The 27,645-nt window shown below is 43.4% G+C and overlaps 2 protein-coding genes across 2 annotated transcripts in view; both read left to right on the forward strand.

The window, feature by feature from the left end:
- Nucleotides 1-15,389, forward strand: part of LOC145522503 (uncharacterized) — a 50,099-nt gene extending 34,710 nt beyond the window's left edge. The window contains exons 4-5 of the mRNA XM_081531183.1: nucleotides 969-1,038; nucleotides 10,877-15,389. Coding sequence (XP_081387309.1) covers nucleotides 969-1,038; nucleotides 10,877-11,017 — 211 coding nt within the window. The 3' untranslated portion in view covers nucleotides 11,018-15,389. The remainder of the gene's footprint in view (nucleotides 1-968; nucleotides 1,039-10,876) is intronic.
- Nucleotides 15,390-15,504: 115 nt separating this feature from the next.
- TMEM178B (transmembrane protein 178B) overlaps nucleotides 15,505-27,645 on the forward strand; it is a 385,563-nt gene continuing 373,422 nt past the window's right edge. The window contains exon 1 of the mRNA XM_081534345.1: nucleotides 15,505-16,528. Within this exon, the coding sequence (XP_081390471.1) occupies nucleotides 16,147-16,528 (382 nt within the window). The 5' untranslated portion in view covers nucleotides 15,505-16,146. The remainder of the gene's footprint in view (nucleotides 16,529-27,645) is intronic.

Raw genomic sequence — 27,645 nt, forward strand, 5'->3', positions numbered from 1 at the left:
GAGGAGAAGGGGACAACAGAGGACAAGATCGTTGGATGGCATCACTGACTCAATGGACCTGAGTTTGAGCATGCTCTGGGAGATGGTGATGGACAGGGAAGCCTGGCGTGCTGCAGATCATGGGGTCGCAAAAAGTTGGATATGACTGAGTGACTCATCAACAACAACAACAATGAAATTTTGATGATTAAATGAAAAGTCCTCTGTGCAATGCCTGGCACCAAGTAGGCAGTCAACAAATGGGGGGGCCTGATGCTCATAACTGTCCTCTGACCTGCCTTCCTTTCAAGTTATCCAAGTTGGTTACAAAGATTCTGGCTTTCCTTGCAGGACTATCTTTGTCCTGGTCCAGTATCTTGCTTTCGGACCACAGTTCCTGATTCCTCTCTGGCTGTTTGTTCTCCCTCATTTATTGGATGTTTTGGGTCCCATCATCTTGCTTGTTTATTGTGTTCCTGTGATTCTGGTTCTCGGTGCTCTCACTTGGCCCAGGTTAGAGCACCACATCCATCAGGTTCCTCAGCAACCTGCCGTCTGATCTTGGCAAAATCATTTCTAGTCTTGTACCACACCTATGCCTCTTGATGGCATGTGCTTATCAGACTGAAACATAAGGATCCAGTTGAGGGAGGATATGGGTGTGGTTCACAATGAGCAGAGAACCCTGGGAAAACCACAACTCTTTTTTTTTTAATTCTCCTGTAAAGAATCTTCACTGTCAAAAAGTGTAAAGCAAAAATATATAGTTCACAGCACTGAGATACAGAATTATCTCTAAAGAAAATACTCTTAATTTTGGATGTCAATAACTCTTTGATTGATTTTGTACTTTTTGAATGAATTTGTTCATTTTGGAACCTAGGGAAGCCTACCTGCATGAGGAATTAATCGTACATATAAAAGTGTGAATTTGAGTACCTTTATTATCTTAATATGGCTTTTTTTTTTTTGTCCATTATGTGCCTTAGTTCCCCAACCAGCAATCGAGCCCATGACCCCAGCATTGAGAGCATAGAATCTTTATCACTGTACCATCAGGTAAGTCCCCACTGTGGCTATTTTTAGGCAATTAAGTAACACATGCTCATTATAAAAAACCCAGAAAATACAAAATCCTTTAAAGAGAAAATAATCCAGAAATAATCCTAACATTTTGTTCTATGACCTTGTCACTTATTTTTCTTTATGAAATTTGAAACATATTTCATCCATGGTTTTATATCCTACTTTTTGCACTTACCAGTGTCTCCAGAGTGTCTTTCTACATTTATCTTGAACCTCCCTCCCAGAGGGAGTGGACATATGTATGAAGTGAAGTGAAAATCGCTCAGTCATGTCTGACTCTTTGCAACCCCATGGACTATACAGTCCATGGAATTCTTCTGGCCAGAATACTGGTAGCCTTTCCTTCTCCAGGAGATCCTCCCAACCCAGAGATTGAATCCAGGTCTCCTGCATTGCAGGCAGATTCTTTAACAGCTGAGCCACCAGTATACCTGTGGCTGATTCATGTTGATGTATGGCAGAAACTAACACAATGTTGTAAAGCAATTAGCCTCCAATTAAAAAGATGGAAAAAATACCCCTTGAAAACATTATTTTTAATGGCTGCTTACTATTTTTGAATGACAGTATTATGATTTACTCATCTAACGCTTATTGTTGGACACTTTTGAATCTTGTTGCAGATAATACTTCAGTGTAAATATTTGAACTCTCATTTTTTTTTTTTTTTTTAGTTCTACCAGTTTATTGCTACCAACCCATCTCCCTCCACCCTCATGCACGCGTGCTCAGTCATGTAACCCCATGGACTGCAGCCCACCAGGCTCCTCTGTCCATGGACTTTTCCAGGCAAGAATACTGGAGTGGGTTGCCATTTCCTTCTCCATGAACTCTCATTTTTGAGTGCTTATCCAGTTATACCCTTAAAGTAGATTCTTTGTGAGCACTTTACACTTCCAAGGTCCTTTGGTTGCTGTACATGGGGTACCACTGAGATCAACTACAGTGGGGCTAAATGACCGAAGACGCTCTGGGTGGAGGATTCTCTCTGCTAGGATGATTTTTATTACACTCTAGGAGGGGCCTCTTCCCAGTGGGCTTAGCTGCTTGTGCATATGAAATGGTAAACTTGAAAAGGCTTTTTATAAAGGAACAGCTTTCTACATCTGTGTGATCTGCTACAGGCTGCAGCCATGTGAACACCCTGTAATACAATATCCTGGGCAGTACCTTCAAGTCTTTTTTTCTTTTCTTAATTTTTATTTTTTAAAATTTATTTATTTATTATTGTGCTGGGTTGTCGTTGCAGCCAACAGGGGCTACTCTGAAGTTGTGGCATGCAGGCTTCTCACTGCAGTGACTTCTCTTGTTGTGGTGCACAGACTTAGTTACTCCATGGCATGCGGAATCCTCCCAAAGCAAGGGTCGAACCTGTGTCCCCTGCATTGGCAGGGAGAGTCTTAACCATTGGACCACCAGGGAGGTCCCTACCTTCACGCCTTGTACAGGCATTAGTTAGCTAGTGATTCCTTTTCCTGAATGGAGTACTTGCTAGCAAGCCCAGCATCTGTAGGAGGCAGTGGAGGAATGGAGATTCCTATACCCCAGGTTTTCCTTGGTAAGACAAGCCCCCGCCGACAAGCTGGAGTCTGGGTTTGCCTGGATAAACCCTGGCCATGCTGTAGTGAGCCAGGTTGTGTTTGGGTGTCTGGCACCCTCCAGAGATGATACAAATTCCTCTCTTTTATGAAGTGGTTCCTCTTTGTGTTAGTCTTGAGTTGCCATAACAAAGCACTATAGGCTGCTTGGACAACAGATATTTATTTTCCTGCAGTTCTGGAGCCCAGGAAGTCTCAGATCAAAGTGCTGGTTAGTTAGGTTCCTGGTGAGTTCTCTCTGCCTGGCTTGTGGATGACTGTCTTCTCTCTATGTCCTCAAATGGCCTTTTCTCTATGGTCAAAGGAAGAGAGAAAGAGAGTGAGATAGGGCTTCCTCCTTTTCCAATCCGTTTGGGTTTGGGCCCCATCCTTAATGGCTTTTTTTATACCTAGTTACTTCCTAAAGACATTATCTCAAGTTACAGTCACATTGAGGGTTATGAGTTCCTTTGAGTTGCTATGGAAACTATGGTGTCTTAGTCTGTTTGGTCTGCCAAAACAAAACGCCATTACCTTGGGAGGCTTAAACAACAGAACTTTAATGTCTCACCATTCTGGAGGTTGGAGGTCTAAGATCAGAGTGCCGGCAGAGTTGGGTTGAGGTGAGGGCTCTCTTCCTGGCTTGCAGATGTCTGCCTTCTCTCTGTGTCCTCACATGGCCAGAGAGAGAGGAAGCAAGCTATTTAGTGTCTAATCCCAACATGAGGGCCACACCCTTATGACCTCCCAAGGCCTCATCTCTGAATACTATCACATTGCGGGTTAGGACTTCGACATATGAATTTTCTGGGGATGCAAACATTCAGTCCAAAGCTGATAAAGTAGCAAATGATCAAGGACTTGCAGAATCTGGACTCTGAGATGTCAGGTCAGGGAGGAGAATAGGACACTGTCATGACTCCTTAGTCAGGAGGTAAATGCCTGGATACTATCAGGATATTGCATTGACCAGATGACATCAGAGTGTGCCTGTATTGGTCAAAAGCTGCCCGGGAGAAGTGTGTCTACATGTCCCATTTCCAGATCTTGTGTAATTGTTGTCCCCAGGAGGTCTAATCTCATACAAATCAAGTGTGCCATGATTTTTGGTGAATGATTAGATCAGGTTTCCTATTCTTTTTGTTTATAAAAAAGAAAATCCCAGGGCTTCTGGGGAGGAAGTACAGGGTCTGAGAAGTAGGTATCACACTGTTTAAAATACTGTGACTTTCTAAAATACTTACTTCTGAGAGAGCAATTATCACACAAAAATATCTTATCTATTCTCACTAGATTTTTACAGATGAACTTTAGAATTATTTTCCAATAAATATCTAGGAATTGTGTTAAACCTATGAATGATTTCATAAAGCATGGACATTTTAACAGTATTGAGCTGTTTCATTCAGGAACATGGTAGGTTTCTACATCTTTTTTGGGTCATTCATGTCTAGCAGTAAAATTGTTTTCTTCATATAAAGCCTTCACTTTCTTTGTAAATGTTATACTTAAGTATGTTATCTGTTTTTAAAAAAATTTATTTTTGTTTTGGCTATTTCTCATGGTGTGTAGAATCTTAGTTCCCTGTCCAGGGATTGAACCCATGCCCCCTGCAGTGGAAGTTCAAAGTCCTAACTACTGGACTTCCAGGGAATTTCTAGGGTGTTTTTTGTTTATTTGTTTGTTGTTGTTACTATGCAGGGGATAGTTGTCCAGTATTTGTTCTAACAATTGCTATTATAATGTATTGATTCCTATGTATTTTTCTTATATTAGGCCACCTTATTGAACTCTCTTATTAGTATTAACCGTTTTTAAGTTTTTTCTTTTGAGCTTTCAGTCATACTCTCCACATATAATAGTTTGACACTCTTCTTTCCAATTGTTGTAAGTCTTATTTCTGTTGCCTGCCCTGTTCTTCATGTTCCACACCCCCCCCCCCCCCCATTAAATAGTGAAGGTAGAGAGTGCTTATTTGCCTTGGTCTTGATTTTATGGAACTCTCCACCTTGTGCCAGTCCATCGTGGCCTGTTTTCCCTCAGATTTGTTCCTTGACTTTCCTTGCTCAGTTCTGCTGCAGGGGGCTGACATTTGTGGGTTGCATGTCCCAATGCTCCCATGTCAACTGGTGTCCATCTGGGTTCAGCCAACAGGAGGCCCTGGGAAGGATTAATGAAAAGAAGGAAGGGAGAAGGGCAGAGTGTCTATCTCCTGTTTTCTTCCACAGGTAATAACTGCAGCTGCTGCTGCCTCAATTTCATGGTTCAGCTCTGCTGGACAGCTGTCTCCATGGTCCTGCTTCTGTTGGGTAAATCTGGTCCTTAAGTTCAGGAAGTATCTTTCCTTTTTTGTTCCTCCAGCTAGGCTGCCCTCTGTTCCCAGCAAGAGGACCCCTGCCCTATAGATCCCTTGTTTTATTTTTATTTTTCTGTGGCACTTGGGCTTCTCTAATTGTGGTGCATGGGCTTAGTTGCCCCCTGGCATATGGGTTCTTAGTTCCCTGACCAGGGATTGAACCTGAACCCACTCCATTAGAAGGCTGACTCCTAACCACTGTACCACCAGGGAAGTCCCATGACCCCTTGTTTTAGAGGGCCCACATATCACAAACACACAAAATAACGATTGAAGACCTCATGGTTGCGTCTGTGTGTTGGGATCCAGTATCAGTACTGGCACAGGATGGCTTGCAACCTTAAACATCTATTTTCCTGGTTAACACAGAAGAGGCTCCAAGGAGATGCTTTCCTATACCTTTTGCTCTGTGTCCTCAAAGCAAAAGACCTGCATCTGAGTGCCTTTCAGTTGTGTGGGTTGAGTTGCTGGTGATAGATACTATTGGTGACAGATACTGCTTTGAGTTGTTGAGAGGATCTGAGGGTGGAGGCACTTTGATAAAAGAAAAGATGAAATGATTAACTTGTCAAATCCTTCCTCCCAGGTAGATTTTTGAATAAGGAAGTATCATTTCCCAGCAGTGATGAGCATCCATTTTCTTGCTTCCCTTTGTGTTCCAATTCGTGGTTCACAGTTACATATGAATTAGGGCAGTGTTTTGAACAGTAGCACACAGTAACTAAAGAACGTTTTACAATATTATGCTCTTGCAGTTCATATTGCTGTTTTTAAAATTTATTTATCTTTATTTATGTTGGATGCGCTGGCTCTTCCTTGCTGTGCACAGCCTTTCTCTAGTTGTAGCAAGAAGGGGCTACTCTCTAGTTGCAGTGCACAGGCTTCTCATTGTGGTGGATTCTCTTGTTGCAGACCATGGGCTCTAGGGAGTGTGCGTGGGCTTCAGTAGTTGCAGCATGAGGGCTCAGTAGCTGTTGTCTACGGGCTTAGCTGTTCTGGGGCATGTGGGATCTTCCGGGACTAGGGATTGAACCTATGTCTGCTGCATTGGCAGACAGATTCTTAACCTGTTGGTCATATTGTTCTTAAACTAAAAGTATATTTCTCTAGACCCAACCTGCATTTTGGCCTAAAATCCAGAAACATTCTTGATAACTTGTGTGGAACATGATTTGGATTTGTTTCTAGTGATGTGGCCTCAACTGAGCGAATGGTCATAAAGTTCTTTAGGGAAACTCAGAGATTATTTATGATATGTCTTGGATCTATCTGTAGATGAAATACATTTAAATTTGACTTTATAGCCACTTAAGAGACATAATGGAGATGTCGATTAAATGTTGTTAAAGCCATTAAATTTAATTTAGAAAAGATATAAGATATACTAGGAAAGCTAAATGAAATAATAGAAGATCCTTAAATACAGAGCAAAGTATGGTCTTTGGTGGATAATGAAATTAATTTTGGATTTGTGCTATCCACAGTTTTTTGATATGAACTATTGCTTGCTATTTATAATATAAACAAAAGCATATCTAAGTTTGGCAATTTCTCAGAGGGATTAACGGAGAAGGCAATGGCATCCCACTCCAGTACTCTTGCCTGGAAAATCCCATGGACGGAGGAGCCTGGTAGGCTACAGTCCATGGGGTCGCTAAGAGTCAGACACGACAGAGCGACTTCACTTTCACTTTTCCCTTTCATGCACTGGAGAAGGAAATGGCAACCCACTCCAGTATTCTTGCCTGGAGAATCCCAGGGACGGTGGAGCCTGGTGGGCTGCCGTCTATGGGGTCGCACAGAGTCGGACACGACTGAAGTGACTTAGCAGCAGCAGCAGCAGCAGAGGGATTAAAAATATTATAAAATTGTAAAGAAAATGGAAATAAACTATTTATAACCAAAAGTGATATTCTAATAAAATAAAAGGAAATTAGAACAAGGAAATGCAAATGTCTTTATGACTTTAAAGAAAAGTTACATACAGTTAATCCCAAAGTAATGTTTGTAGTAACTATTTCCAATCATTACTGATCAAGTTATGGTCTGTAGAGAGATTTGAATCAATTAAGCAATATGCTGTGATTTTTTGATTTTCTTCATTCTGGCATTTGGAAGAAGAACTTAAATAATATTGTGTGGATCTAGGAGTTACTTTAAGAGGTAGTAAAAATCATGCTGTATGTGATAATGATTTATATGGTAAAAGTAATATAGCATTTTTAGCATTAACAATAATTTGTCATATGTGATTGTTAAAATTCTTGATCATACCATATAAAATTCCAAATGTAAGCACTGACTTAAGAATTTTATTGACACTTTCAATAGAAGTGCTATTGCCTCAGTAAAGTTTCTCCAAAAAAAAAACTAAGAACTACAGTGAATCAAAAACAGTTATCAAAAACATTTGGCATTACCATCAATGGAATATAATGTTATGTGAAAATACCGATTATAACAATAGTGATTTTTATGAAACAAAAATCAAGAAGAATAAGTCTTATGATACACATATTACAAATCAATTATTAATGTCTTTATTTTATTACTTATCTACACATTGTTGGTCCATCAGTGCATGTACAATAATGATTAATTTGGTTGTATTTGATATTTTGCCATTCAAAAATCATAACTTTATGCATATTTGAAAATTTTATTGTGATAAAGATATTTGTCCGGTAAAAAGATAGAACATTTTTAGTTAACCGTTTGTCATTGTAACCCGCCAGGCTCTGCTGTCCATGGAATTTTTCAGGCAAGAATACTGGAGTGGGTTGCCATTTCCCATTTCAGAAGATCTTCCCAGCCCAGGAATTAAACCCATGTTTCTTGTGTCCCCTGCATTGGCAGGTGGGTTCTTTACCACTAGGCCACCTGGGAAACCCCAACATTTAGACATTTGGTATGTGGGCCTCCATTTGTCTGCTTGCCCTGGGCTCTTTGTTAGGGGTGAGCCTCTTTGTTGAGGGGTGGTAGTGACATTCTGCTATCAACTTCCTGTTGCCTGCTTGGCTTCTTGGTTCTTCCATTATCCTTTCACTTTGCACAGATAAGCAACCACATGAATATTTTTTTTAAATGCCCCTTTCTTTTTTACATGAAAGGTAAAGTTATGGGTTGAAGACTGTCCCGCCAGAATGAATGTTGAATCCTTATCCTCTTGCCCTCAAAATATGGCCTTATTTAGAAATAGTGTCATTGCAGATGTAATTAGTTAAGATGAGGTTATGCTAGAGCAGGGTAACCTCTTAATTCAATATGACTAGTGTCCTTATAGGAAGAGAGAAACTTGGAGACAGAGATAAGGATGATGTGAGAGCAGATGGTCATGTGCTTACACAGGCAGAGATTGGAGTGAAACTTCTACAAGCTGAGAAATGTCAAGAATTGCCAGCAGACACTGAAGGTTAGGAGAAGCCAGGAAGGATTCTCCACTACAGGTTTCAGAGGGATCCTGGTCCCATTAACACCTTGATTTTGAACTTCTAGCCTCTAGAACTGTGTGACAATGGATCGCTGATATTTTCAGACACCTACTTTGTGATACTTCTCACAGAAACCCTAGGAAACTAATACAGGTAGTACATTAAAGATACTCTTTGCCTGTTGTACAAGTGCTCTGCAGGCTAAGTACCTAGAAGCACATCCTCTGGGTCATAACAAACCTGTATTTTTCATCTTAACAGGTACTCCAGATTGCCCTCCAGTGTGGCAGTGTCAGTTTATGCTCCTGCCAGCTGTGCATGAAAGCACGTTTCCTTTGCCCTGGCCAACACTTGACATTAACGGCCATGTAATTTTTCCCCCATCTGATGGGTAAAAAGCAGTATTTAAAAAAATTGTATTCCCTGATTACTAGTGAGATTGAGTTTTTTCCCATTTTTTAATTTTTCACTTGAATTTCTTCTTCTGTAAATTGTCTTTTTATAAGCTCTGCCTGATTTCCTGTTGTCTTGTCTTATTCCTACCAATCATGAATATTTCTTTACACAGGAAAGAATGATCTTATTCATTTAAAACCATTTCTAGTATAGGAAGAACTCTTAAATATCGAGAATGTTTGTTAGGTTTAATTGGTTGTCTTTTCAGCTTCTAGTGAGATGAACAAATGATATTTATTTGACCTATTGATATGAGGCACCTGTAACTGTAAGAACCTGAAAAAGCAGGCCAGTTAAATATTTTATGGGCAAGAGGAATAATGCCAATGTGGGGCTTTTCAAAACATGTTTAGAGAGCTGCCTAGCTAGAACAGAGAGTGTGTCTAAGGGAATATGATGGTCAAATCTAGAAAACAGGCTGAAGCCTTTGTGGGGTGGAGTACAGAGTTTGAGCTTTACTGTAGAGGTGAGATGAAATCACTGCAGTGTTTGGAGTAAAGGACTGAAGAATTTAAGAAGACTAATATGTTGCTGTGGTGGAGGAAGAAGAAAATCAAAGCAAAGAGAGGACTTAGATACTCAGTGGTAAGATGAAAATAGCTTACTAAGGAAGAAAAGACCGAAGGTAGGTGAGTACACCAATGTAACTCTGATGAGAGATTTAGGAAGAAGGTCTTTATAGGAAAAGAAGTGTACCTATTCAATAAGAACTAGCATGTCACACGGAGAAGGCAGTGGCACCCCACTCCAGTACTCTTCCCTGGGAAACCCCATGGACGGAGGAGCCTGGTAGGCTGCAGCCCATGGGGTCATGAAGAGTCGGACATGACTGAGCGACTTCATTTTCCCTTTCATGCACTGGAGGAGGAAATGGCAACCCACTCCAGTATTCTTGCCTAGAGAATCCCAGGGACGGAGGATCCTGGTGGACTGCCGTCTATGGGGTCGCACAGAGTCGGACATGACTGACGCGACTTAGCAGCAGCAGCAGCAGCATGTCACAGACTTGGGGGACTTTGTCAGGAGGACTAAAGTAGAAGATAACTTTTGGGTTTCAGATGATGTCCAAGTTGCACAAAGTTATTTAGGAAAATAGAAATAAGAATATGTAGAGGGCCTTTTCTCTGGGCAGTGATGTAATACTGATGGAAGGCTAAGAGAAAGCATACCTCATCAACTTTTATTTCCAATTGACAATGTCAAGGAGAGTGATTTTCAGGCTCAAGGTGGAGTGTAGGGTAGAACAAATATGATAACTGAAGATAGTTCACAGAGGGTGAGAAATTATAGAAGAGCAACTATCTGCTCTGTGTAAAGTGTACCCCAGGAAACTGAGAGAACTTTTAATGATATCTTTATATTTTAACTTTAATGATATCTCTGAATCTCTGATGTTGACCTTTGAGAAAGCCTGAAAAATGTCAACTTGGAAGTCTATGGTTTTTCCAGTAGTCATGTATGGATGTGAGAGTTGGACTATAAGGAAAGCTGAGCGCCGAAGAATTGATGCTTTTGAATTGTGGTGTTGGAGAAGACTCTTGAGAGTCCCTTGGACTGCAAGGATATCCAACCAGTCCATCCTAAAGGAAATCAGTCCTGAATGTGCATTGGAAGGACTGATGTTGAAGCTGAAACTCCAATACTTTGGCCACCTGATGTGAAGAGCTCACTCATTTGAAAAGACCCTGATGCTGGGAAAGAATGAAGGTGAGAGAAGAAAGGGATGACAGAGGATGAGATGGCTGGATGGCATCAGTGACTCAACGGACATGAGTTTGTTTAAACTCCAGGAGTTGGTGATGGACAGGGAGGCCTGGTGTGGTGCAGTCAATGGGCTCACAAAGAGTCGGATATGACTGAGTGACTGAACTGAACTGAACTGAAAAGTAGATGTGTATGTGCTTGTGTGCACGTGCGCAAATGAAACTCCAAATTTCAAAAACATAGATTTCACAAACTGCAAATCCACAGTAATCTTAATGTCATTTCAGGGCAAGATCCTAGGACAGCATTCCAAAGGGATGGCATGTGAACTCCTAGAAGAGGAGGTGAGGATCATTAGAACTCTACATGGGTTATGTAAAAAACTGGCTGATTACATTTTCTTCTTCATCGGTTGCCATGACTGTTAGATCAAAGATCATTGTTGGTTGCAAGAAGCACAAACAATGAGGAGGTATCAGAAACCCAGTAGGAGCAAGCACAAGGAGGAAATGAACAAAGAATGTTTAGCCTGGAAGGAAGAAAGTATAGAGAGAACATGATGGCTGACATTAAGTATGAGACGAATCATTATATGGAGGAGGGGTCAGGTATCTGTGGACTTCTCCAAGGGCAGTGGGTAGGATTCCAGGGACCTAGAATGGGACTCAGTATAAGGAAGACCTGTTTAACCACGCATACCATCCAGCAGTGGAACAGAGTGCTTTCCAAGCCAGTGATTTCCCCATCACTGCAAGTGTGCTAGCAGAAGCTGGTCAGTCACTTTTTGGGAAATGTTCTAGAGGAGATTCATGTGTTATTGTGTGGATAACTCTAAGCTTAGTTGGGTCTGACTCTTTACAACTCCATGGACTGTAACCCACCAGGCTCTTCCGTGCACGGGATTTTCCAGGTAATACTGGAGTGCTGCTGCTGCTGCTAAGTTGCTTCAGTCGTGTCCGACTCTGTGCGACCCCATAGACGGCAGCCTACCAGGCTCCTCGTCCCTGGGATTCTCCAGCAAGAGTACTGGAGTGGGTTGCCATTGCCTTCTCCAATGCATGAAAGTGAAAAGTGAAAAGTGAAAGTGAAGTCACTCAGTCGTGTCCGACTCTTCGCGACCCCATGGACTGCAGCCTACCAGGCTCCTCTGTCCACGGGATTTTCCAGGCAAGAGTACTGGAGTGGGTTGCCATTGCCTTAGCCATTTATTCCCTTCTTCAGGAGACCTTCCTGACCCAGGGATTGAACCCAGGTCTCCTGCATTGCAGGCAGGTTCTTTACTGTCTCAACCACTAGGGAAGCCCAAAGCAAGTGAAAGTTGCTCAGTCGTGTCCAACTCTTTGTGACTGCATGGACTATACAGTCCATGGAATTCTCCAGGCCAGAATACTGGAGTGGGCAGCCTTTCCCTTCTCCAGGAGATCTTCCCAACCCAGGGATCAACCCAGGTCTCCCACATTGCAGGCAGATTCTTTACCAGCTGAGTCACAAGAGAAGCCCAAGAATACTGGAGTGGGTAGCCTATCCCTTCTCCAGTGGATCTTCCAGACCCAGGAATCGAACCAGGGTCTCCTGCGTTGTAGGCAGATTCTTTATCAACTGAGCTATCAGGGAGGCCCCAAAGTCCCTTCCAATTTTGAGCTTCTCTGATCCTAGGCCAGTGTAGGTGCAAATGGGAAGAATTAGGTTGGAAATACAGAGACCTTGAAGCTGTACCTAATGGGGTGGAAGGAACTGGAAGAAGACAGTGGGAAGACATGTAGATCACTTACTTAAGAAAAGAAAATCATATAGTCATATAGTTTAGAGGAAGAGTCCACTCTCTTTTTTAACTGCAAAGACGGATCATCCTCAGATGGTTTAGAGCTGTCCAAGAGCATTGCACTTTAAAAGAGGCCTTAAATCAGTACCTTTTATAGGGTTTCTGGGATGTGATGAAGGACAGATGTTTCAAAATACAATTTTAATGGTGGTCAGAAAAGATGATGGCACGGTGCATCATCACAGTCCCATTGAGGACCACTGGGAGGGGCATGGCATGTCACTGGAAGCAGGCCTAAGGCACAGGCCAGGAGAAAAAGTTAAAAAGCAAGAGTAAGAGAGGAGTGGAATAATGGCAGAGGGAGGAAGGATAGGACACAGTGAACAGGTACATTTACTACAAAAAGCAGCTGCTTGGGCTTGCAGAGGTCACAGGGACTCCTCTTTCAGCTGGTTCTCAGGGGGCAGGAGAGGTGAGTACCAGACTCAATAGAGACTGAGGCTCTACTGCTGGCATGCCCCAACTTCCTGAGTGACCTTGTGGATGTCATTTCACCTTGCTGCCTCCTCCCTGTTGTCAAGGGCAGGCATACTGCTAACCTAAAAGTACTCTGGGCTTTACCAGAGAAAATAGCTCCAGAAATTTAAGACATTGTCTGCATGGGTGGGAAGTGTCTACACTTGTTTCCGGTTTTTCCCGGTTGAGAGAGGGAGAGCGAGTAAGTGGAGGGTGGAGAGAAAGGTGAGAAGACATTGTGGCCAAAGTCGGTCTAGCTCCCTCTCATCGTCCTAGGGAGCCCGGGGCCGGGATGTGGCCGGAGCGCGCTGGGGGCGGGGACATGCTGCAGCCCGCAGGCAGCCGGACACCCAAGGACCTGAGCGGACATCCTCGGGCTCTGCGAGCGCTTCAGCCAAGTCCCATTGCAGCATCAGGGACCAAAAGCGAGGCACGCCCCTCCCCCACTAGATGGCACTGAAACGCCTCGTTCGAGATATTCAGAATGCAGGAAGCTAGGAAAAAAAGACAAAAAGAATATGGTGGAGGTGCGCTCATTTTGGCTCGCAGGCCCAGTTGTGCAAAGCAGGGTGCCAGACCCTCTTTGTTTCCCCAGGGCAGCTCTTGATTCGGCAGTGCGGGCCTTCGGCTTTGGAATGAGAGTGAAAATGAGGGGTGAGCCTTGGAGCGTAGAACCTAAGGTTTCGACCTGGGAGGGAGGCACACAGCCCTGCGGCGGCGTCTCACGTGAGCCGGGCGGTGTGTGTTGGGAGGATGAAGCTGGCTCGCTTGGGGCCCGCTCGCTTAAGGTCTAGGGTCTATCCGCGCCACCTCCCAGAGTCCTCGGAGAGCCTAAATCCAGCTGCCACCCGGATAAGGACAAACCCCGAACCGAGGTGTCATTTAACCCCACTTCCCCACCTCAAAGCGTGAGCCCCCCAGACGTTTCCAAAATGTCTATTAAGCACCCTCCGGCCCCTGCCCCCGGAAAATTCTGTCCCTCTTGTCTAGAAAGCATCAGTCAATTTTCTCTTCCCGCTGAGGAGAGAGGTGGAGGTGGGTGTGTGTCGGAGTGTCTGGCGCTGGCGTGGGGCTGGACCCGGGCTGGTGCCGACAGCCCCGCGCACGCGCTCGGCCCGGTTGGAAACCCCTGTAGCCGGTTAGGGCAGCGCCTGCGGCTTTCTAGGGGAAAAGAAAGATCAAATACAATCCAGGACATAGGCCACCGAATTCGGGGACGCAGGGGAACTTCCTCAGTCCCTCTGAAGGCCCACTCCGCAATGAGCAGTCTTTTCTTTCAAGAACTCTGGTCTATTTAAGGGAATTTTGCACTACTGAAAAGAGATAAACAGAGATGGAGGCAACATCCTTACATTTATACTAACGCCCGTAAGCATGCTACATATCACATATATGTATATGTGCATAAATATGGATGTGGTTGTGCACATACCTAGCCAGACACCATTGACTTGCCTGGTCACAGAATAAGCCTTAGACATCCTGTGTCTGGGAAATGGTGCACTTTATCTTTAAGGATGCTAGAAAAATAAGAGATGAGGCTCACGTTGCACGGATGACATCACTAGCTTTTGGCTGCGCGCTCCGTGTTCTCGTCTGTGGGTTTCAGCCAAGGCTGCAGCGCCCGGCGCCCGAGCAAGCGAGCAAAGCCGCGGCTTCCTCCAGCGCCCCGCAGCCGGGCGATGCGATTTCCAGAGTCTCCCCGGCGCAGCCTGGGCTCTCGCTCCCTGGCACCGGCGGAGACCGCGAGGTCCCGGAGCCGCCGCGGCTAGAGGAGGAGGCAGGGAAGGGAAGCTGAGAGACCCAGCCTCCCTCCCCCACCCGCGCCCCATTCACCTCGGCGACCACCGCGTCTGGCGCCGGATCGTGGAGCGCCGAGGCCGGACGCGACTCTCTGCGCGTTGCCGAGTGAGCCGGCATCTCAACCCCTGGGTGGGCTGCGAAGAAAATGGTGCAGTCTGAGAGCGGCTGAACCCAGCTGGACCGAGCAGACGGAGTGCTGGAGTGCCGGGGCTCAGGTGTCTGGAGAAGGGGGCGGATTGCGTCGAAGGGCCGGAGCCGTTGTTTTTCTGGGTACCTGCAGCACCCGGGCAGCACGTTCCCGGGGCTACACGGGAGCCAGATGAAGTGAGGCGGAGGTGTCTCGGGAGAGGCGGGTTTGAAGGTGGCCGGGTGGACACTTCGGGAAGAAGACGGCAGTGGTGGGGGCGGCATGACGCCCTGGGGGCTGGCTGCTGGGCGGGCCGGGCGTCGAGATCGCGCGACCTGTCCATGGTGTTGAAGGCGCCGTGCGTAGAGCTCCGCGCGCCCCGCGCTGTGCGCCCCGCCGGGTGCACCCTTCTCGGTGCAGCCAGCCTCTCGCGCCCGCGGGCTGCCGCCCAGTCGCCGCAAAGCCCAGACCAAGGCTCGTCCAGTAACGCCGTCTGGGTGACCGCACCGTCGGCCCGAGGGGCCGCCTGAATGGCGAAGCAAGAGGCAGACGACCCGGGAGCTCGCGGGCATAGGTCGGCCGAGACCGTACACCGACTGGGAGACCGCCTCTGAACGCTGCGCGCTGGCCAGAAGGAGCAAAGGACCTGCTGGTGACCAGAGGACAGAGTTTTTTTTTTTTTTTTTGTAAAAGACCCGATCCGGAGAAGAAGAATATTTCTTCTCTTGCAGACCAGGAAGGGTAGAGTCGCTGAGAGGGAGACCCAGGCGGGACTCAGGGCAGCCGACCCTGGCATCCGGAGGTTTCCTGAGCTGGCCGGCCGCATCGGGGGTGATTCAATTCATCTCGTCGCCTAGCATCTCCTCCTGATAGACCCCCTCCCCCAAGAAAGCCAAGCGAGTGGGTCCCGCCACCTTGCACAAAGAAAGCCCAGGAGTCCCACCGCAGCGGAGGACACTTGGTGTTTAGTTTCCGGCCGGAGGGCAGCGTCGCCCGAAACCCGGCTGAGTGCAGCGGACGCGGCGGGTTACGAGCAGCCGCTTCTTGCTGGGCAGGGAGGGGGCGGGAGGGGACCTGGCCCGGCGCGTCGCCGCCCGAGGCTGCGCCGGCTCGGGAGGACGTCCAGGGAATCGCCGGAGCCTCTCCCGATCAGAACTTTTTACGTTGCCCGCCCCCATCCCCCGCAGTCCCTGGGCTGCGCACCAGCAGGCAGGGGCCGAGGGGCGCCGCTGCGGAGTCCCCTTGCCGTCCCCTCCTCGGCTCGGCCGCCCGCAGCTTTGTTCTGGGCGCGCGGAGGGAAGGCGAGGCTGCGGCGGATCATGCCCAAGGTGTAGCCGCGAAGCGGAGGCATGGCTGCCGGAAGGTTACTGCTCTACACGGGCCTCTCGCTAGCGCTCTGCGCCCTCGGCATGCTGGCCGTGGCCATCTGCTCAGACCACTGGTACGAGACGGACGCCAGGAAGCACAGGGACAGGTGCAAGGCCTTCAACACTCGCCGGATCGACCCCGGCTTCATTTACAACAACAACAACAACTTACCACTCCGGGCCAGCCGCTCGCGCCTGGACCGCTGGGAGGGCAAGCTCCTCCGGGCCCGGAATCGCCGGCAGCTCTTCGCCATGAGCCCCGCCGACGAGTGCAGCCGGCAGTACAACTCCACCAACATGGGCCTCTGGAGGAAGTGCCACCGACAAGGCTTCGACCCCGAGATCGCGGCCCTGATTCGGAAAGGTAAGCGCTTAGAGGCGAGGCTTGGCGCTGAGGAGAGCCGCGCGCCTCTAGGCCCGGCTGCCCTAGCCTGCCTTCGCCCGGCCGCAGCCTCTCAGATCTCTTGGTACCAGGAGGTCAGGTTATCCAGGCTCGGCTGAGCCTTGGAGTGGCCACATCTTGCCTCCCAAGAGCTGGTAATGAGGCTTACCTCTCCCTACTCAGCCTCTGGTCTTGCGTTTGTCTGATGGGATTCCGGTAGAATCTCATGGTCCAGGGGTTTTACCCAGGAAGATGCTTCAGTAGTCTCTGAAAAGGAAGGAAATCTGTAATCTTGTGCGGTTAACAGAGGAATGAAACCCTTTAAGAGTGTTATGTCGGGGTAGACAGACTCCTAGTTTTAATCTTTGTTTTACGTGTTGAACTGATCCATCAAAGGCAACTGGGGAAACATCTCACAGGGAAGGCCTTATTCGTGCCAGAAATGTTGAAGTGCTATCCTCTGCCCGGCATAATGCAGGCACTGGTCATAGAAACATCAATTAATCACAGCCCCGGCCCTGTTTCAGCCCCAGCCTGTTGACCTGTAGCAGCGCACAACAGTTCTTGATTTGTCTTTTTGAGAGAGTGGTTGACAAAAGTGTCTCCTGCACACTGAATATTAGCAGGATCTAATAAGTAGTTTTTTTCCAGTAACACCAGAGTGGGTACTTAAGAGAAAAAAAAAAATACTATTTTCAGAAGATTTGTAGAAAAAATACCCAGAGTATACAAAAGCAGAAAACAAACTGCATTTGCTAATGATAAAAATTTACTTGATACTTTAATATGATCACAACAATTTTTTAAAGTCTGCTCATCTGATGCAGTTTGTAGATCTTGCATGATTTATACTTTGGGGAGCATCCTGTTCCATTAGCCCACCAAAGTACTGTTTGGATGTATGTTAATATTGCTTTGAAGAAGGGACTATGCATCCTGGAATATGCATTAATGATAGCTGCACCCTGGAAGTTGTGGTGCAATTTCATGAGTTCCTCCCACCCCCTTTATTTTCTTCATCTGTTAAATGGTAATACCAAGGTGAAAACAATGTTGTTGTCTGAAAAGTCTTTGTGGCTACCATATGAGGTAGTTTTTCCTAATGTCAATAATTACCAGTGCAAGGTTGCTGCTATTTTAAAATCTTGTATGTGAAAACTGATGTTCTTAGATTTGTAAAAAATGTTGAAGTGTATCAGAAAAAAATTGTTAATTTGAAAAAAAAAAGTTGTTTAAGAAAGACAAACAGTGGGTATAGTCTGGAGGGCCACTCAGATTTGGGTGGGTAGGTTCAGAAAGAGAATCCATCTTAGTGTTTGTTCTGCATCTTCTGTAGAATGACTAGGGATTTTAGATGATTTAGTTAAGAATGTGTTACTATTACAAGCATCACATCTGCTTCATGGTTAGACTCTTAGTAAAGTAGGGTGACCCGCTTGGAGCTCTACAACTTTGTCTAACTGTACAGGATATTAGAGATTTGCAGAAGAGAGCATCTTGGGTTTGGGAAAGAAGAGGAAGCAAAATAAGTTTTGACAATGGTTGACTTTGTAACAGTTTTCAGACTCTCAGATTCAGGAAAAGGTTACTTTATGTGTCATTTTCTGCTTTCATTAAAATTGGAATGATAGGAAGTTAGCTGAAATGTGAGGAAGGATTCATGTTAATAATGCCTGATAAACACTGGTAGGACTTGCTGAAGGACGTTCTTGAATTTCCTTTCTTGAACATCTTGTGGAACAAGACTGGTATCCTTCTGTCTGATATTGGTTAACCCCACTGAGAAAAAGGGGGCTGGAATTCATGACTTCTGGTAGTTTCATTGAGAGCTTTGATTCCATGTTGCTCTGCTTGGCAATCAGACTAGAAAGGTTGACTTGGTCTGTGCACCAGAGGGATTGGTTACCATAGTGACATGTTCTTCCGGTGAAGCTGGAAACACGGTGACAGGGAAAGGGATAGGGGAAGAATGTACAACATTTTGACTTTGTATGGACTTATTTTGAATTGAAGCAACAGAAAATGGATATGGCACAGCAGGGGGATTGAATACACTGATACCTCGTGTTGTCAGGGCATTGTATTTCACTTGAACTAATGGAAACGCTCTTTCCCATCACCCAAAATACAGCAATCACTGTCAGCCGCAAGTAGCTGCTTACCATGGCCGTTTCTGTCCATTTGACATTCTTGTTAGGTATTATTGAGATAGATAGCATGCCAGACTTACAAATCTTGAAAGACTTAAGGTCACTATATTCATTTTTAATCTCAAAACATAATCTTTGAAAGCCAGATCTGCTTTTTCTCAGCAGTGATGGACACACTGTGGAAATAAGTGCATCTTATGTTAGGAGAATTCACAAGCAATTCTAATAGCAAGCAGAATGTTCTTCATAGATGTGCAGATTTTAGAAGGAAGTTAAAAAATAAAAAAAAAATTGATATCTTTATGTTTAAATTTAAGACATCTTAGAGAAAGATATTTACCTCATGGTGTTTATCAGCAGTCTCAAAACCTATCTTAGACCTTTGGTTTTTTTGGGAAGCATCTTAGATGAAAATTCTGGAGATATGTTTTGGGCAGGGGCAAAGGGTAATCAGAAAAAAGACTATGTAAAATCTGTCAATATTATGGGAAAATTAGAGATTTATCCTAGAGTCCTAAAGAACTCAATCATTTATTAAATCAATGTTCATTACATTAGAAAATGCTGTTTGTGCATTTTATAATAATATCACATAATTAATAAGGAAAAAAAAGTCAAATCTGTATCTGATTTGAAGACAAAGTCCTTTGGATTCATATGCTTTCTGAAATCCATTTCTTGCCCTGCTGACTTGACTGTGCCCACAAGAAGACGTTTCTGATCACTGTGTATTTATTTGTTTGTCTTATTGAACCATAAGTTCCTGGAGGGCACGGAAGATAATCATTTGTAAAATACATCCACCCAATGCTTGGTACTTGGGAAATAACTCATACAAATTAGGTTCCCAGAAATGTATCCATCAAAAGCTTATTCTAATTGTTGGAACACTGTGTGGAAATCCAAATAAAGGATTAGTCAGAAAATTGTGATAGGAAAAAAGAACCAGTGTGACTCTCAGGGCAGTTTAATATTGCAACAGAGGCTTCATAATTTAACAAGGGAGATTTCTTGAGCAAAAGCTTTGCTAAGGAGTAAGAGCAACACAAAACAGTTTTGGATAACACATGTCAATGAATAGACACATATCACCCACAATCATTATTTTTCACGTTAGACAAGATTTTAATTTTTTCCTTCTTGAGGGTAGGATTTGAGTAGAGGATGTAGCAAAGATCACTTATCCTTGAATTCCCATCTGTGTCTATAATCAGGTCCTCTCATCTTCTTTCTTTTCAATCTCATCTGTGTCTTCCTGGTAAGTCACTGCGAGCACTGGGGACAGATAAATGGCAGGATCAGTTTCTGAAATCCTAGAGATTTCCAGACTGTTAGAAGGAGCAAACACAGGTAGGAGTTTGTTCCAGGGGAGATTCAGATTCTTTGTTAGTATTGAAATGTTATGTTGATATGGCTTGAAATCAGTAGACCTTCAACTGACACACTAAGAACTTCCTTATTATTTGAAAATAAGCCTTATAGGAGAACTTGACCTAAATAATTATGGAGTGGTAGTCAATGTTCTAAAGTTTGTGTTAATAAAACCTTATGCACATTCACAGGTTAATAATGGACTCAGCAAGTATTTACTGCACAGGTATTAGCGAATGGGCCCATATCACCAGAACAAAGAGAGACTGGTCCTTAGAATTCCCATCTTTCTGTTAGTATCACACAGAGTAAGTGACAAGTCTGGGATAATGAGAGCGACAGAAACAGATGCAGAGGAACATAGAGGAGATGATGCTTCATTGTGTCAGCAGTGGGATGAGGTCAGGTGGGAGGGAGTTAGGGAGAGTTGCCCGGAGGAATGAAAGTTGAACAAGATCTTCAGGAAGTTTGGAGGCAGATGGGGAGGAAGGACATTTCAGGCAAAGAGGCCAGCACAGGCACAGCCTTGGAGGTGTGAACCTGCCATTTGTCCTTGTGAGTGTTGATTTCTGGGGCGAGGGAGAGGAGCAGACCAGGAGCTGGAGAGCAGGCGAGGACCACCTTAAGGAGCTTGTAAACTGAGATCCCCTGTAGCAGTGCTGTGTAGGGTGGCCACCAGCCACATGTGTCTGTTTAAACTTAAAATAATAATACTTAAATAAATTTAAAAATCACTCCCTTGGTCACATTACAGATGCTCAACAGCCATATGTGGCTAATAGCCATCATTTCAGATAGTAATAGTATTTCAGTTCAGTTCATTTCAGTTCAGTTGCTCAGTCATGTCCGACTCTTTGCGACCCCACAGACTGCAGCATGCCAGGCCTCCCTTGTCCATCACCAACTCCCTGAGTTTACTCAAACTCATGTCCATTGAGTCAGTAATGCCATCCAATCATCTCATCCTCTGTCGTCCCCTTCTCTTCCCGCCTTCAATCTTTCACAGAATCAGGGTTTTTTCAAATGAGTCAGCTCTTCTCATCAGGTGGCCAAAGTATTGGAGTTTCAGCTTCAGCATCAGTCCTTCCAGTGAATACTCAGGACTGATTTTCTTTAGGATTTACTGGTTGGATCTCCTTGCAGTCCAAGGGACTCTCAAGAGTCTTCTCCAACACCATATAGTTCAAAAGCATCAATTCTTCGGCGCTCAGCCGATGTAATAGTATTACTATTTACTATTAGTATTACGATTAGCATTACTATTTATTAATAGTATTACTATTTGATTAATAGTGATCAAACTTGATGGCGAGGTACTCTTCTAAGAGTTTTACATTTATTAGCTAACTTATTCTTCATGATGCTGCTCTGAGGTGGGTATTTTTATTATTTATTCTACAGTTGAGGAAACTGACACACAAAGCTCCATTAAGCTGTTACATTCTCATGATAAGAAAATGAAGGCGTCAGGCTTTGAATTCTGGCTTTGTGTTTGGAGACTTACCCACCCCACTCTACTGTCACCATAGAGTCTGTTGGGGCTGGGGTGGGTAGAGAAGAGGCAGGTGTATTGACTCCCCAAATTAAAAAATAAAGTAGGGTTATTTTGCTGTTTACCTGAAACTAACACAACTTTGTAAATCAACTATTCTTCAATAAAAATAAACTTGTTCCTTCAAAGATATAGAAAAACAGGAAGTAATTTAGAATTCACAAAGATGAGACCTGCTGGAAGCCTTCAGCTTAGCACTGAGAGGAAGGTCATTTCAAAGCAAAACATTTCACTTTGCCTTGAGACCCGCCAACAGAATTTCATCCACATTTTGTTCTGTAATTTTTGAGTATTTTTTTTGTTGTTGTTGTTCACAATGGTAGATGCTGAGATTATAGAAATGAATGACATATGCATTCATTCCACAAATATTTATTGAGGGTCTAGAGGCTGGGCATTGTGGAGAAGCTTACATTCCATGGTGGGGTGGGCGGTGGAGAGACACAATAAATAAATACAGATGAAATAAAAATAACATCTAACGAGCTAATCAGTGTATAATATAACATGCAGTAGTGAATGCTATGAAATGTCTTCGCCCTTGATAAGCACAAAGGGGAAGATGAAACAATAAGCCAAAAGAATAAATAGTTCTATTAGTTTTGGTTTCATAATATCTGGAGGCTTTACCTGCTCACGGGCAGATACATACAAAACCCATGATCTCTGCGTAAGGTGTGCAACTCCACGCATGTTTGTTACAAGTGTGTTGGGGGAGAACGAAGTCATCATGTGGTTCTTGTCCTGAGGGAGCTTATACTCCAGCTCACAGTTTCCCAAGTTCATTGTCATATGTGAGTGGATCAGGCTCTTTTGCAGGAGGTCACGTCTGTTTCAACTGGATCAGGAATCATCTGGTCAGGGAACTCAGGGGTGAGCTCATCTTATTGAGCCAATGAAGTCAAGAGCCTTATTTCTGTTGCAGAGGTCAGTTTATTTATTCTTTTACTGTAGAGTTGGTAAGGGTCAATTAGAGGATCGATTCTATATTCCACTTTGGATTGTCAGTTAAAAATATTTTCTCCCTCTTTGCTATTAGTAGGTAATCCTAGGCCTTCAGGCAGAATCCTAAACACACTCTGGATTAGACTCTTCACACACACACACACACACACACCACACACACGTATATGTCTAGACATTGGATAGTAGAGTCACAAGTGTTCATTCAGATGCAGATACTTTTGTAACTCCTTACCCCCAGAGAGAAGGCTGTGCATGAGTTGTTGGATGAGTGGGCAACACATTTATTCTAATGTCTTGATCGGATGTCTGCTGTTTTGAGACAATGCATCAGTCAGTCAGTCAGTCAGTTCGGTTGCTCAGTTGTGTCCAACTCTTTGCGACCTCATGTACTGCAGCACGCCAGGCTTCCCTGTCCATCGCCAACTCCCGGAGCTTGCTCAAACTCATGTCAGTTGAGTTGGTGATGCCATCCAACCATCTCATCCTCTGTCATCTCCTTCTCTTCTCACCCTCAATCTATCCCAGCATCAGGATCTTTTCTAATGAGTCAATTCTTCGCATCAGGTGGCCAAAGTATTGGAGCTTCAGCTTCAGCATCAGTCCTTCCAGTGAATATTCAGGACTGATTTCTTTTAGGTTAGGATTGACTGGTTTGATCTCCTTGTAGTCCAAGGGACTCTCAAGAGTCTTCTCTAACACCACAGTTCAAAAGCATCAATTCTTTGGCATTCAGCTTTCTTTATAGTCCAACTCTCATATCCATACATGACTACTGGAAAAATCATAGCTTTGACTATATGGATCTTTGTTGGCAAAGTGATGTCTCTGCTTTTTAATATGCTGTCTAGGCTGGTCATAGCTTTTCTTCCAAGGAGCAAGTGTGTTTTAATTTCATGGTTGCAGTCACCATCTGCAGTGATTTTGGAGCCCAAGAAAATAAAGTCTGTCACCATTTCCATTGTTTCCCCATCTATTTGCCGTGAAGTGATGGGACCGGATGCCATGATCTTCACATGCATTCTTTTAAAGGACTTTGTTTCCTCATATATGAAAGAGTGAGTTTTGATTGTATGAATGTCAAACCCTTTCACATTTGGTGAGAAAGTTAAATGTAGGTGACAGAGGGTAAATAATGGGCAAATGGTTGAGAGAAGGTGAAAGAGAGGGAAAGGAAAGCAGGGTGAGGCAGGGGAAAGAAAGAGCAAATTGAGAGACGGAGATGTTGCAGAAAGGATCGTGGCAGGGTGCTAGTTTGTAAAAGGAAGAGGTGGAAAACAAAGCAGCTAATTTTGTTCCAATGTAGGACCGTGTAATAAAAACTCACTATCTCTTTTTCTAATGATTTAAAATGCCATGTTACAGATTGAGGTTAAAAAATCTAAAATCTTGATGGAGAAAGGTCGTGTTGGTTGCATGACAATATGGATGTACTTAATGTACTAAAAGTACAGAACTGTATTCTTTTTTTTATTATTAATTTTTATGGGAGTATAGTTGCTTTACAATGTTGTATCAGTTTCTGCTGTACAGCAAAGTGAATCAGCTATATGTATACACATATTCCCTCTTTTTTGGATTTCCTTTCCATTTAGGTCGCCACAGAGTATTGAGTAGAGCTTCTTGTGCTATACAGTAGGTTCTCCTTAGTTATCTGTTTTATAGATAGTATCAGTAGTGTTTATATGTCAATCTCAGTCTCCCATTTCACCCCACTCTTCCTTTCCCCCTTGGTGTCCATAGTTTGCAGAACTGTATTCTTAAAAATGGTTAATATGATTGATTTTAGGTTACATATCAGTTCAGTCACTCAGTCATGTCTGACTCTGCAGCTTGCTGGGCTTCCCTGTCCATCACTAACTCTGTTTTACCACAATTAAAATAAAGAAAATAATTAAAAGAATTAGGAAACTTAATAGAGAAAGGAACTGCATTCCTGGTGTGTAGAATACTTCATAACCAAGGATCTTCATTTATTCAACACAGTTTTTGAGCACCTACTATGTGCCAGGCACTAACTCAGGTATGTTTTGGACATAGAAATTAATGAAACAGACAAAACATCTGCCCTCATAGGTCTTAACACTGAAACACCTTCGAGGATTGTATCTTTTTTCTAAACAAAAGTTTTCAAGAATACCAGTATACAAAACAAGTAAAAATAATGGATATGTTCTTTGGGTCATTTAAAAACCATTGTATGGTAAAGACCACTTCTCTGTGTTTATTCTAAAAATGCCTTTTGAGTTCCAGCTATTTCAGGCACATTCCTTGGGGCTGGAGGATCCTGAGTGAGACAGGTATTAATAGCTCCTGTCCTCAAAGAGAAAAAAGGCAGTATACAGAAGACTGACGAATAAAAACCCCAAGTTTAGTTCATTTAAAAAAAATTTTTAAATTTTATTGGAGTGTAGTTGATTTACAGTGTTGTGTTACTTTCAAGTGTACAGCAAAGTGATTCAGTTATACATATTATTGTTGTTTAGTCGCTAAGTTGTGTCTGACTCTTTATGACTCCATGGTCTGTAGCCCGCCAGGCTCCTCTGTCCATTGGATTTTCCAGCCAAGAATACTGGAGTGGGTTGCCATTTCCTCCTTCAGGGGATCTTCCCGACCCAGGGATGGTACCTGTGTCTCCTGCATTGGCAGGCAGATTCTTTACCACTGAGCCACCAGGGAAGCCCCATATATAAATAGGTATATACATATATTTATTCTTTCTTAGATTCTTTTCCTCTCATCTTTTCTCATATAGGTTATTACAGAATATTGGATGGAGTTCCCTGTTCTATACAATACATCGCTCATCTACCTTATATATAACGCTGTGCATGTGTTCATCTCAAGGTCCTGATTTATCCCCTCTTCCATGTTTTCTCTTTGGTAACCATAAGTTTGTTTTTGCTGTCTATAAGTCTGCTTCTGTTTTGTAAATAAGTTCATTTGTACCTTTTTTAAAAAAAAAATTAGATTCCACATATGAGTAATATTATATGATACTGGTCTTTGACTTCTCTTGGTATGATAATCTCTAGGTCCATCCATGTTGCTGCAAATGTCATTATTTCATTTTTTATGACTGAATAATATTCCATTATATATATGTGCCATAGCCTCTTTATCCATTCCTCTATCATTGGACATTTAGGTTGCTCCCATGTCTTGGCTATTGTAAATAGTGCTGCAGTGGACATTGGGATACATGTATCATTTCAAATTATGATTTTGTACAGATATGTGCCCAGGAATGGGATTACTGGATCATATGGTAACTCTATTTTAAGTTTGTAAAGGGACTTTCATACTGTTCTCCATATAAATTTACATCCCACCAGCAGTGTAGGAGGATTCCCTTTTCCCCACACCCCCTCCAGCATTTGTTTGTAGATGTTTTTTTGATGATGGCCATTCTGACCAGTGTGAGGTGGTAACCTCATTGTAGTTTTGATTTGCATTTCTCTGATAATTAGTGATGTTGAGCATCTTTTCATGTGCTTTGTGACAATCTATGTGTCTTCTTTGGAGAAATGTCTATTTAGATCTTCTCATTTTTGGATTAGGTGTTTGTTCTTTCGATATAGAGCTGGATGGGCTGTTTGTATGTTTTGGAGATCCAGGTTTGGTTCTTTGAGAGATTTATGTGCTGAGGGCCTGAGTGATTCTTGAGTTCTGGAGCAATTAGGGGAAGCTTTGCCAAAAAGGGGACAGCTGATCCTAAGATGTACTTAGGTTATCTGTGGGTTGATAAAATGAAGTCTGAGCCTCAGTTAAAAGTGATTAATTAATAATGACGAGGTAATACTTGTCGAGTCTGTGTTCCACCCACATTTGTCCCCCAGGCACCTAGTCCTTCTCCCAAGAAGCAGCTATTGCTCCCAGATTTTAAGAAATCATATCAGAGATACTCTGTTTAGCAATACTTAAAAATGCCAGCAAGTATAAATATGTCAGGCAATGCACAGGTGATTTAAGGATGAAAAAAGTTTAGTTTTTGTAAATCTTTAGGCACAGAGATGATGTTTAAAGGCCCATTCTAGGAGTCACTAGGAATCTTCTAAGGTGATGTTTATTCTGAGCGGAGGTTGCTGTTGGCATTCAGAGAAGTTTGACAGATTTGCTGCTTTTATGGGGGACTGCAGTATCTGAATTATTTCAATTGATTTTTTTTGGCATCCAAGTGTTTCGCCAAGAAAAGGCAATTTACTTTATATTAGGTCATCTTCATAAATTTATATCATTTCCTGCATTTGAGAATGCCCTGCTGTTCTATATTCTGAAGCTCACTCTGTTGGACACTTTATTTGCTCTAGAGCAATCTCTCATTCAGATTTGCCCTCCATTTCACTTCATCTTTGTAATAGCAGCTCTATTTAGGCAGACACAACTCTTATTCCCCAAGGCTCTGGAGTGTTTTGTAGACCTGGATGGGATAGGCTTATCTTTACCTTAAAGAACCTCCATGCTCCTGTGCTGCTGTATGCTAATTAATACAGCATCAGATATTACCTTGTGAGGCTGAGGACACACGTGCCTTGTCTCCTGACACTTCTGCCCCAGGCTATACACACTCATGAGTTCACAGAACACATCCAGGAATCACCACAGCACCACTCTCTTATAATAATAAAATCAATAAGTAAACAAAAAGGAAAAACTTGTGTTCATTATTAATAGGAACATGGATAATAGGTATGGTTGGTTCATACGATGGAAACTACCACTGTATATTTAAAAGACATCTACTAGACCTATGTGTTTCCAAGTGGAAAAAGATAAAATTGAAGTGAAAGGATCAGGGTGCAGAATGAAAGGAGGTGTATGATGCCATTTGTATGAAATTCAAAAACAGATCAGATAACATGAGATATGGTTTATTTGTATTTATAAAAATATGCATGTGACTGATGAACCCAAAATGAAGGATGATGTTTATCTTTCTCAGGACAAGAAAGGAAATGGAATTGGGATGGAGCTTTCAAATCGTCTGTGATATTAATATTTTATTTCTTAAAACAACAACAACAACAACAACAACAAAAAACAGATCTGAAGCAAATGGGACA

Source organism: Giraffa tippelskirchi, chromosome 10 (genome assembly GCF_054371585.1).
Source record: "Giraffa tippelskirchi isolate mGirTip1 chromosome 10, T2T-mGirTip1v1.2.pri, whole genome shotgun sequence".
NCBI lineage: Eukaryota > Metazoa > Chordata > Mammalia > Artiodactyla > Giraffidae > Giraffa > Giraffa tippelskirchi.